Source organism: Notolepis coatsorum, assembly GCF_963971535.1.
Source record: "Notolepis coatsorum genome assembly, contig: SCAFFOLD_177, whole genome shotgun sequence".
Classification (NCBI taxonomy): domain Eukaryota; kingdom Metazoa; phylum Chordata; class Actinopteri; order Aulopiformes; family Paralepididae; genus Notolepis; species Notolepis coatsorum.
The window spans coordinates 396,251-409,094 of record NW_028171157.1 but is presented as its reverse complement, the minus strand read 5'-3'; the positions used below and the strand labels follow the sequence as shown (position 1 = coordinate 409,094).

The 12,844-nt window shown below is 44.8% G+C and overlaps 1 protein-coding gene across 1 annotated transcript in view; it reads right to left on the bottom strand.

The window, feature by feature from the left end:
- Positions 1-3,340, bottom strand: part of LOC311248333 (glutamate receptor ionotropic, kainate 1-like) — a gene marked incomplete at both ends in the record, with an annotated part of 37,862 nt that extends 34,522 nt beyond the window's left edge. Inside the window, 2 exons of the mRNA XM_084339234.1 lie at positions 1,148-1,315; positions 3,337-3,340. Of these exons, the coding sequence (XP_084195360.1) occupies positions 1,148-1,315; positions 3,337-3,340 (172 nt within the window). The remainder of the gene's footprint in view (positions 1-1,147; positions 1,316-3,336) is intronic.
- Between the last annotated feature and the right edge of the window lie 9,504 nt (positions 3,341-12,844).

Genomic DNA, 12,844 nt, shown 5'->3' with positions numbered 1-12,844 from the left:
GGTCACACACTAACACTACTGCGGCTACGCCTAGAGCTAGCTGGTCACACACTAACACCACAGCTACGCCTAGAGCTAGCTGGCCATACACTAACATCACAGCTATGCCTAGAGCTAGCTGGTCACACACTAACACTACTGCGGCTACGCCTAGAGCTAGCTGGTCACACACTAACACCACAGCTACGCCTAGAGCTAGCTGGCCATACACTAACATCACAGCTACGCCTAGAGCTAGCTGGTCACACACTAACACTACTGCGGCTACGCCTAGAGCCAGCTGGTCGCACACTAACACCGCAGCTATGCCTAGAGCCAGCTGGTCACACACGAACACCGCAGCTACGCCTAGAGCTAGCTGGTCACACACTAACACCGCGGCTACACCTAGAGCCAGCTGGTCACACACTGGTGAAGAGAAACCAGCGGACGAGTGAGGTGATGTGCGAGTGAGGTGATGTGCGATTGAGGTGATGTGCGAGTGTGATTCATCGCATCTAAAACGTCAGGTTCAGGGTATGGAATGTGCCCTTTTAATTAAGTTTGAATGATTCCACAGGTAATTATTCCGGGGTCATCCCTATGTTCCCCGGGTTCTATGTTCCCCGCTCCCGTAAAAAGGGTCCTATGTTCCCCTGGTCCTAGATCAGCCATTCTCAAACAGTGGGCCAGTGAGCGCCATCTAGTGGGAACATATACTGCCAAAATCAATGCTTACACTTGTGTGTTATAGTAGTCGCCGCAACGAACGGTCGAATTTCGCCGGCACGGAAACAAGAGAAATGGAATTGAGAATGTTTCTGGAGGAAAGAGAATAATATTGTTGGCTAGGTGGTAGGCTCAAACGTTAAACTTCTATTCGTAAAAGAACACTATAGCGACAGAGTTGTGTGAGGGTGTGTAGATGGTGCATGTTTTCTGTATGAATGATATTTTTCGGGACCGGGGAACGTAGGACCCGGGGAACATAGATATACGCTCCCATTATTCCACGGGTATTATTATGTGGAAGTGTTTTTTAATCACTAGCCATTATTGTTCATAGTCTTTGTGTTGATTTGGCAGTCTGAAATGTGATTTAGGCACGGGGGGGGGGGGGGGGGGAGGAAGAAATGACATGTACTCGTTGAGCATGAGAGCAAGATACCTCTCCTGGAGGCCTCGAAGCCGTCGAACAGGTTGATCCGCTGGATGTCGTAGGTGAGCGTGGTGTTGGGCATCAGAGTCCTGTTGCGGTTGATGTTGGTCACGGCGAACTTGAAGGCCAGCTCGTCCATACTGACCAGTTCACTCTCTCTGGTCTCGAAGATGCCGCCTGCACACGGAGAGGAGAGGACAAGTTCAAGTGTGTTGTTTTATTGGTCACGTATGTTGAGGTACATGTTACAGTGAAATGCTTGGTTCTGTATGAGCCTCCTCAGATTGTGCTTCATACAGAAAAAAGAAGTTAAAAGAATAAAGACCAATCATTATACAAAATATACAAAACTAAAGTACAAAATGCAAATAAAATGCTAAACAAATTAGGTGGAGATGTAGTGCAAATATTTTTGTAATAGATAGAGGAAATAGTGTTAGAAAGTGTTTAAAGTGTCTGAAGTGAATGAGAGAGAGAGGGGGGAGGGAGAGAGAAAGGGGGGGAGAGAGAGAGGGGAGGGAGAGAGAGAGGGATGGAGGGAGAGAGAGACGGGAGGGAGAGCGAGAGGGGGGAGGGAGAGAGCTGGGAGGGAGAGAGGGGGGAGGGAGAGAGAGGGGGGGAGGGAGAGAGAGGGAGGGATAGAGAGGGAGGGAGGGAGGGAGAGAGGGGGAGGGAGAGAGAGAGGGGGGAGAGAGAGAGGGAAGGGAGAGAGAGAGGGGGGAGGGAGAGAGAGAGGGGGAGAGTGAGATATAGGGGGGAAGGAGAGGGGGGAAGAGAGAGAGGGAGGGGGGAGGGAGAGATAGGGAGGGAGGGAGAGAGAGAGGGGGAGGGAGAGAGAGAGAGAGAGGGGGAGGGAGATAGCGAGGGAGGGAGGAAGAGAGAGGGAGGGAGGGAGAGAGAGGGGGGAGGGAGGGAGGGAGAGAGAGGGGGGAGGGAGAGAGAGGGGGTAAGAGAGATACATATATATTTCTCCTCGTCCCCATCACATCTGCTTACATATAGCTGGCCTCCACTGCACATCAACTTGTAAATTAAACCATATACTGTGATTTCATGGTCCTCCGTGTTCACATCCATCTTTGTATAGTTCATTTCCGCATACAGGTCAGTTCAGGAGTGTGGCTAGTTCAAATTGAATCTGATATTGGCCGCATTAGGCTTTGTGTCCACCGGGGGACGTTCCCAGTTTGATTCCTGCTCCTCCTGAATGGGTTAATGGAGGCCTACCATGTAAAGCACTTTGGATATATATAAAAATGCAGTCCATTAGATAATAAAAAGAGCAAAGAATGATAAATCTGTGAAAACGGTACAACATACATGGGAAACAGGCACCAGCTAGAAAGACCACGTCGCTGAATAACGGATCATGTCATTAGAATGGTGATTATATCCCCTATAATGGAGTTGTGATTAATACAGATCTATTCCTCGTCCATATCGCCCATCGATATGCAGTCACACAGGGCAACAAAAAGAACACAAACACAAAAAAATTGAATAATAATGATTAATCAGATGCAGCTGATCCAATCAATTATCCTTTATTTGATTAGAGACGGATGATTAAACATCGGAGAAGGCTATGTGCCCATTCACAAAGGCACATCTTAACGGGATCAACACTGATGACAAAAGTGTATAATTAATTTACACTGCAGGAAACGGGAGGCAATGTCCATGTCATTTGTTCCTGCCCTCAGGCACATTAAATGTGTAAATGTATTAAATTAAATATGGTCCTGCTCTGTTGCCCCATATTGTCAATGAACCTAAAATGGGATATGCAAAACACAATATTTTCCATACAACGTGGTTCTATCGACTATGGTACGGACAAAATATCATATTGCAGATAGTGGATGTTACTACTTATACAATATCCTTTTTTAAGGTATACTCTTAATTTTGGAATCTCCTTTTTCTTTTGATGTAGATTACAACTATTTTAATAGTAATACTCTTGGAGTACATTTAAATAATTGAATGATATTCTCATTTGGTTCATTACAATTGACTCAATCCTAGTAACAGACACAGTATTTCTGACACTGGGAACACATTCCCTGAGATCCATAGATGTCCCTAGAATCAGATACCAAGAACATGCAAATGGGCCATTAAAAAAAGTTTGTAAATGTTTATTCTACGTTCTATGGAATGAATGAGATTTAAAAAAATATATATATATAAAATACCCATATCGGATATATGGATATTGCATTCTTACATATTGCTACATGTATATGATATCAATAGTTGCCTTTGAAAGTTTCTAGTTTAAATATAGGTTTGACTGATCAATATGAATTTCATATTCAGCCCTACTTCCTACATACCCCCAAATGATCTTTAGGAATTAGTACTTGATCAGTCAAACGAGGTCTCGGTATGTCATGCAGATGTAGTCAGGGTGCATGATAAGCAGCGCAGTACTACCCAACCCACAGTAAAAACACCTCTGTGTCAGCATCCAACCCTGCCACCGGACGTGATGAAGGCAATTTCACACGGCCCCCAAACACTTCATACAGGCCGAATCATAAACTATGTCGTAAATATTTAATGTCCGCAATAAAAATGAACGCTTACGGTTCCAACAAAAACACAGAATTTAATCATCTATGACGACGAGGGAATACATTCGGGATTCCGGCAGAAACATGCAAATGGGGGGTGTATGTTTTTTTAGCGATGAACAATGGCCATCTCTCTCTCTCAGAGGCGTAAGAGACACGAAACGCTTCCTCAAACGGTGAGAGAGAGGCCATATGTTTTTGATGGAAATGGTCTTTCTCAGTGAGGGAAAAAATGGCCCGGGGCCACCAGCCAGCCCTTCCTCTCTCCATCTGGACCAGCAGAGAGAGAGAGAGAGAGAGAGAGAGAGAGAGAGAGAGAGAGAGAGAGAGAGAGAGAGAGAGAGAGAGAGAGAGAGAGGAGAGAGAGAGAGAGAGAGAGAGAGAGAGAGAGAGAGAGGAGAGAGAGAGATGACCTCTGAAGATCCTGACACTCACACGCATCTCAAGTGGCCCGGGTGGAGGAGGAGGAGGAGGAGGAGGAGGAGAGGAGGGAGGGGGAGGTGAAGGAGAAGCGGGGGAGTCAAGGAGAAAGGAGAGAACCGGGGTAATTAACTCCAGAACAGTGCGAAGGGCAGATAATGAGCGGGGGGGTGATGAGATGCTCTTTGCCCCTCTGGCCTGTTGGAAAGAAACTGCAGTCTGATTTAAATCAGCCACTCAGGGAAGAAAGGGAAGGAGAACCATAAATCAGAGATCTGTTGAGCGAGTGGGTGGGTGGGGGTATAGCAAGCGATTGGACCTGTCTCGAGCCCCGCCCTCTTTTATTGATCCTCGAATCACAACTGTTGCCGTCAGTGCATACTAAAATCTAAAGGTTTTTAGGGTATTGTACTGACTTTTTAGAGTCTCAAAAATACACAGAAGAGACCAAAATATGCTAAGCTTTTCCCTCTTATTATATATATATATATTTGACCCACAGATTGGGGGTTTACTGAATTACATCAAAGTACACAATACACTGGATGTAAACTCCCTCATACATGTATATACACTCACTTTGCCAAGTCAAATTCTGGCAGGACACTCTAGTGTAGGTAAAGGCTGTCACTGTCCAATCCACTCACACACACTCACTTTAAACAAACAACTCACTGCAGCACCCACTTTACCCACTTTAGACACTTTAACACACTTTATATGTATTGGTAAAGAATTTGCACTACAACCCATACCTCATCACACCTTACTGTAAATTGTACCTAAATTGTACCTCATCCCATTTCTGCATTGTACTGTATATTGTATTGTAACTCAGTTACTTTTCTACTCTGCATTATATATATTGTATATACGTATGTACATTGAACACTTTTGTCTACGTACTTGACTTCTATTTTATACTTATTATACTTATTTTATCTATTTTTGTCTAGCACAATCTCTGGAGCAAAACAGAAAGAAGCATTTAATATAAAAGTACTCTGTATTTTTTTATGACAACTAATAAAGAAACTTGAAACTTGAATATATATGAATAAGGTGGTCCGTTTAAAAAGCCTGCCATCACACTGAACCTGTACTCTGTGTTGGTTGCCGTTGCTGTTTGCTGCTGTTATCGTACGCTTTCACACACCACCACTCCCTCACCACTCCCCCAGCCTCCCCCTGCCTCCCCCCTGCCTCCCCCTGCCTCCCCCAGCCTCTCCCTGCCTCCCCCTGCCTCCCCCCTGCCTCCCCCTGCCTCCCCCTGCCTCCCCCTGCCTCCCCCTGCCTCCCTCACCACTCCCCCTGCCTCCCCCTGCCTCCCCCTGCCTCCCCTGCCTCCCCCTGCCCCCCCTGCCTCCCTCACCACTCTCCCAGCCTCCCCCTGCCTCCCCCTGCCTCCCCCTGCCTCCCCCAGCCTCCCCCCTGCCTCCCCCTGCCTCCCCCAGCCTCCCCCAGCCTCCCCCTGCCTCCCTCACCACTCCCCCAGCCTCCCCCTGCCTCCCCCCTGCCTCCCCCTGCCTCCCCCAGCCTCCCCCAGCCTCCCCCTGCCTCCCTCACCACTCCCCCTGCCTCCCCCTGCCTCCCCCTGCCTCCCCTGCCTCCCCCTGCCCCCCCTGCCTCCCTCACCACTCTCCCAGCCTCCCCCTGCCTCCCCCTGCCTCCCCCTGCCTCCCCCAGCCTCCCCCTGCCTCCCTCACCACTCTCCCAGCCTCCCCCAGCCTCCCCCTGCCTCCCCCTGCCTCCCCCTGCCTCCCCCTGCCTCCCCCTGCCTCCCCTGCCTCCCCCTGCCCCCCCTGCCTCCCTCACCACTCTCCCAGCCTCCCCCTGCCTCCCCCTGCCTCCCCCTGCCTCCCCCAGCCTCCCCCTGCCTCCCTCACCACTCTCCCAGCCTCCCCCAGCCTCCCCCTGCCTCCCCCTGCCTCCCCCTGCCTCCCCCTGCCTCCCCCTGCCTCCCCTGCCTCCCCCTGCCCCCCCTGCCTCCCTCACCACTCTCCCAGCCTCCCCCTGCCTCCCCCTGCCTCCCCCTGCCTCCCCCAGCCTCCCCCTGCCTCCCTCACCACTCTCCCAGCCTCCCCCAGCCTCCCCCTGCCTCCCCCAGCCTCCCCCAGCCTCCCCCTGCCTCCCCCTGAGTTTGGTCAGAGGTTGGTCAGAGTCTGGTCAGAGTTTGGTCAGAGTTTGGTCAGAGATTGGTCAGAGTTTGGTCAGAGTTTGGTCAGAGTTTGGTCAGAGATTGGTCAGAGGTGGCCATACAAAGTGCCTGCCAGTAGCCAGTGGCTGGGTGTTATACATGGGTGCCTGTGTTTGTATAGAGAGAGACGATTATTGTACCACTATCAAGATGACAAGTACATATCAAGTGACGCCAGCAGCAGCTGTGCTTTTTACCGGCATAATCAATATTATTGATTATTTTATTATCAATATTATTTCTGAAGCTGATGCTCTCATGGCAGGCAGCTTGCAGGAATACCTTTGGTGTAATCATCCTGTGGCCTCATTGCTTGACAGATCACTAAGCACGTATGTAGCCGCATAACGTTCAAAAGATCAAAGTAAGCGCTCTCGCAGATATCGAGCATCGTTTCGTAACGCCATGTGTTTATTAATCATGGGAGATTTCACATCGCCACGGCAACCCTGGGTCTTCTTTATACAAACAAAAAAATACATAAGTAGCTTACTGACAAAATTGTAGTTGCATTTTCAAACTTTGTTTAACTTTAACTACTACTTTTAAATAGTTCCATTTCAATTTCAATATTGTAAGTCAGAAATGTAATGCACCAGATCGATGCATTTAAATGTTAAATGCATGCCCACCTTAAAGCGTTTGGAATTCCCCCCCACCATAGTTTCACAAAATAGGGGCCCCCAAACAACATTTCGCATAGGGCCCCCAAAAAGCTAGAAACGGCCCTGCAAGTGGCGGTGCAAAGTGTCTGCTAACAACCAGTGACCGCATGTTGCCATGGTACCCACCGGCTCGCATAATAAGAGCGCCCTTGGGCCTAAACCCACATCTAAGTTGAAAATACAGTACCTGAAGTGGATCTCTGTCAGGGTGATCAGGTTAAACATATTCAAACTTTAGTGGCCATGATGTGCTGGTGAGTGGAGCAGAGCTGCACACTTGATGACTCACTGACGACTGCTCCAGGGACATGCATTATAAATGACTTTTTTCTGTGTTTAGCATGGTTTTATAGTCATAGGGGTTAGTATCAATGGGTCTGTGTGTCTCTAATTACCATATTGACTCATCAGTCTAGTCTCGAGTTCACGAGATCCTCCCTCACTCAACTAAGCCATTCTGATTTGACGGTTTTGCTGACGTGAATATAGCACTGATTTGCATAACTAGGTAGTTTGCAGGCTGTTAGACCCGGAAATGGGCAAAGACACAGCTCGTCACGCGATTGGGCGCACATGTCAGTGGCCAATCAGAGAGCGTCAGTCAGTGGCCAATCAGAGAGCGTCTCCGCAAAATGCGGAGCCTGGTCAGAGTCTGGTCAGAGGTGGCCACACAAAGTGCCTGTCAGTATTATCCAGTGGCTGGTTGTTATACATGGGCACCTGTGTTTGTGTATAGAGAGAGAGAGACAATTATTTGACCACTAACAAGTACATATCAAGTAGGGGTGGGAATCACCAGAGGCCTCACGATACGATACTATCACGATACTTGAGTCACGATACGATAGTATTGCGATACTAGTAAATATATTGCGATATATGCTGAGTATTGCGATATTAATATTGCGATATATATTGCGATTTATTACCTTTTTTCCAACTGCAAAGTAAAACTTTGTCAACATGTTTCATCTAATAAAATAAAGTTTTCAGTCTGTTCATCTCACTTCAATCATTTTTATTGCAGAACGTGGTATTTTCTCAAGCAGACAGATGTCAACACTGTAATCTGTGTTGCATGTACCTGACAAACTGAACTGTTTGTATTACAGTCATATTCCAACTTAACTGAATGCACACGTGTGCTTGTGTGTGTGGACTACTGTACTATTACAGGTATTGAAATGAATAATGCAACTTCCTTATACATATTACAGGTATTGAAATGCACAATGCAACTTCCTTAAAAAAAATATATATATATATATATATATATTTTTTTTATTATATATTCTTTTATGAATAATTAAATATCGATACTTGGCGTCCCTGTATCGATACAGTATCGCCACGCAAAGTATCACGATACTACTACGTATCGATTTCCCCCCCCCCCCCCCACCCCTAATATCAAGTAACATTGGACAACACTGACGCTGGCACTAAGATCACGAGGACGGCTATATGACACAGCATGGTGCTGTTAGAGCTGGTGGGGATTAACCCATTGAACGTGGGAAACACATTTGTGTGTATATGCAGGCTATATAATGCATTATTACTAGCAGGCGTTTCAGGTCTAAATGGGTTACGTGCCTTGTTCCGGAGCTGTGGGTGTGTAGCGCCTCCGTCATTTAGGCTAGCCACCATTTAGCCAGTCCTAGTCCCAGGTCTATACAGTATGTATCGGTCAAGCGTGACTGTGGTATATTTTGAACATAGATCATAACGGCATAGCTCAAATCAAACTAATGCGTAATAGTCTTATAGAAACAGTCAAAGTGGAACAATTGGCAATCAAATATAGTTTAAACCTGATTTGACTAGGGTGACTTAGCTCATAGAGTGTGTGTGTTTACAAAGACCTTGTGCTCACTCCAGGAGGTCATTTGCATATAGTGGCAGCTGAAGTAACAATAGAGAGAGGTTGTTAAACGGGTTCGGTGGCTAATCAGGAAGATAACCTACTTCCCCTTAGGGGGTTGTAGAACAAAGGCTCGCCACCTGAGTGGGGGACAGGAAGCCCTAGCTAAACACATATGTTCCTATGAACATATGTGGCCACCTGGTTTGCTAATAACTAAGTACATCTTCAAAGGTCTGGTAACCCATTTAGATTAGTTTGATATGAAATACAATTAGGCCTGTTTACATTGTGGTAATAATTCTGAAGTCATACTAAACTGTGTAAAATCATATGATTAATGAAACTGTATAAAAGCATATTATTAATGAACGCTAGAGTATAAACTTAAATCCACTACAGAATAAGATTAGTTTTCACTTAAGGTGAAAATAGGCTTAATGATAAGAAATGTGTTTTAAGTATGATATCTCTGGGTTCATGTAATTAATGGTAATTCAAATATAGAAATTATGAAATGAATAAATGCAAATATTAGGTTGTAATTGATGGTTGTTCTCTGGGCTTAAACAAAGTAAGGGGGGGTTGGCCTATTAAGCCAAACCCCTATTTTCAAATCCAAACTTAGCAGGCCTGGCATTGGAGGAAAGAATTTGATGATGTCATCACACAGAGACGCTGGGCCTTGGGATATAATGGGAGGTTGTGATGGTGAGGGGGACTCTGAAACCCAACTCACCAGGAGGAACCACACCCATCTCCACACGACGCGGGCAGGTCAGCAGGACAACAAAGGACATCGCTTTTGGAGGGAAAAACAGAACTATACTTTGTTCACTAGCCAAGAGAACAAAGCCATCAACGACTTATCAACTCTACTGTAATATTAGTCTGGTTGTGATCAAGACGGCATAGTGTCTTTTATCACAACTATAGCATTCTTTACTTTTAATTGAAACAGATCATTTTTTTTATAACTTTGTGGATTTAATAAACCACTCCGTTTGAAATAACTACCCTCTTCCTTCCTGATTCCTGTCTGCACCGCTGAGCGTCATAAGTATTTCCCAGGGCTTTAAAGTTTTTGAATCACAACGCAGAGCAGATCAGCGCCGGTTCTGGTACAGAGCAGAACCGTTTAGCTTGGGAATATACTACATGACAATCAACAAAAATCAACTAGGCTGCTTGAAGCAGCTTTCTGTCACTTATTCCAGCTTTCTGTCAAGACTGGTGGTTTGAAACACTACCAGGGCTAGTTATGAAGTGGCGATGCTAATCACTAAACACTACCAGGGCTAGTTATGAAGTGGTGATGCTAATCACTAAACACTACCAGGGCTAGTTATGAAGCGGTGATGCTAATCACTAAATACTACCAGGGCTAGTTATGAAGTGGTGACGCTAATCACTAAACACTACCAGGGCTAGTTATGAAGTGGTGATGCTAATCACTAAACACTACCAGGGCTAGTTATGAAGTGGTGATGCTAATCACTAAACACTACCAGGGCTAGTTATGAAGTGGTGATGCTAATCACTAAACACTACCAGGGCTAGTTATGAAGTGGTGATGCTAATCACTAAACACTACCAGGGCTAGTTATGAAGTGGTGATACTAATCACTAAACACTACCAGGGCTAGTTATGAAGTGGTGATGCTAATCACTAAACACTACCAGGGCTAGTTATGAAGTGGTGATGTTAATCACTAAACACTACCAGGGCTAGTTATGAAGTGGTGATGCTAATCACTAAACACTACCAGGGCTAGTTATGAAGCGGTGATGCTAATCACTAAACACTACCAGGGCTAGTTATGAAGTGGTGATGATAATCACTAAACACTACCAGGGCTAGTTATGAAGTGGTGATGTTAATCACTAAACACTACCAGGGCTAGTTATGAAGTGGTGATGTTAATCACTAAACACTACCAGGGCTAGTTATGAAGTGGTGATGCTAATCACTAAACACTACCAGGGCTAGTTATGAAGTGGTGACGCTAATCACTAAACACTACCAGGGCTAGTTATGAAGTGGTGATGATAATCACTAAACACTACCAGGGCTAGTTATGAAGTGGTGATGCTAATCACTAAACCAGGGACGTGCACAGGACTTTAGAGGGGCAGGTGCTCAAAGGCTGAAAAGGGCACTGGGCCTGTGCTATTTTTGGGGGCCCTTTTTGGGCTGGGAGGGGCCTTTTTATGCTTTTTGGGGGGTTTTGGTGATCAAATATTGAATATTGAACTATAATAATGAGTGCAGGAGCTCACTTATCCTTGAAAGACACTTTTATCACTGACTTAAACCGCCCATACATCTCCATAAATGTTCAGGGCGGAGGGAATAAGTGCTTACCCTACAGACCCCAAGTCTGTTAGGACAGCAGACTCGGTTGGCACTGCTCAAAACATACCTTTTTAAAATAGCTTTTAAATTAATTATTATCTTTATTTCATTGTCTTGTTTTTCTTTATTTCTATCAATTTTACTTAAATATTTTATTATACTTTGTATTATACATTTTACTCAACCTCAGCCAATCGCGCACTGCCCACTAACCAAGGGAAAAAAGTATTGCTTCTCAGCGCAGAGATCTGTCTGATGAAAAAAACAGCTTCAATTATAGTCACGCGCCGCATTTTTTGGCAGTAACAGTAACGGCGTTATTAAGATTGGAAGAGTTAGATTACTCGTTACTGAAAAAACTAACGCTGTTAGTTACGCCGTTATTTATAACGCCGTTATTCCCATCACTGGATGTCACAGTATGATGTCATAATCAAACATTGTAGCACATTTGTGATGTCACAGTACGATGTCATAATAGAACATTCTAGAACATTTGTGATGTCACAGTATGATGTCATAATCAAACATTCTAGAACATTTGTGATGTCACAGTATGATGTCATAATAGACATTCTAGAACATTTGTGATGTCACAGTATGATGTCATAATAGTACATTCTAGAATATTTGTGATGTCACAGTATGATATCATAATAGACATTCTAGAACATTTGTGATGTCACAGTAGGATGTCATAATAGTACATTCTAGAACATTTGTGATGTCACAATATGATGTCATAATAGAACATTCTAGAACATTTGTGTACAGTATATATTCAACAATTCTCTCAGAAGACTTCAAGATCTCAGAAGACTTGTTTCCGGCTACTTGTCTGTAAGCTTGAATATATTCTGTAGATACCATTTTAAAATCACCACATGGAAAAGGAAACAATGTCCTGTACAATCCTTAATGAGCTGCGTCTGGAGGGAAGGTTCTGTGATGTGGTTATTAAAGTCAACAGCACTGAGTTGAATGCCCACAAGGCCCTCCTGTGTGACTGCAGTGACTATTTCAGGTAAGTTTAGCTTGGTTCAGGTTAGCTTGGTTCAGGTTAGCTTGGTTCAGCTTAGCTTGGTTCAGGTTAGCTTGGTTCAGGTTAGTTTGGTTCAGCTTAGCTTGGTTCAGGTTAGCTTTGTTCAGGTTAGCTTGGTTAGTAAACAGATACCATACTGTATTTTTACTGTAAACAGATAATATACTGTACTTCTACTGTAAACAGATACTATACTGTACATCTACTGTAAAAAGATACTATACTGTACTTCTACTGTAAAACGATACTATACTGTACTTTTACTGTAACCAGATAATATACTGTACTTCTACTGTAAACAGATACTATACTGTACATATACTGTAAAAAGATACTATTGTAGTGGGTGCTATGGACATAATTCACCATTAGATTGTTTTGATGTATTGATGGGGCACTGTCACTTTAATGAGGTTGGTTGGGGGTTGGGCTTAGAGAGGACGCGCTGGTGGAATGTCATTCATAAAATGTTTTTGGTGACGCGGAGCTGTCAGAGTTTAGCACGGCATAGATCTGACAGCTGTCACTTGTGCTAAGAAGATAATAAATGACACACTACTTACTTGGTGTGGTTGCAAGATAG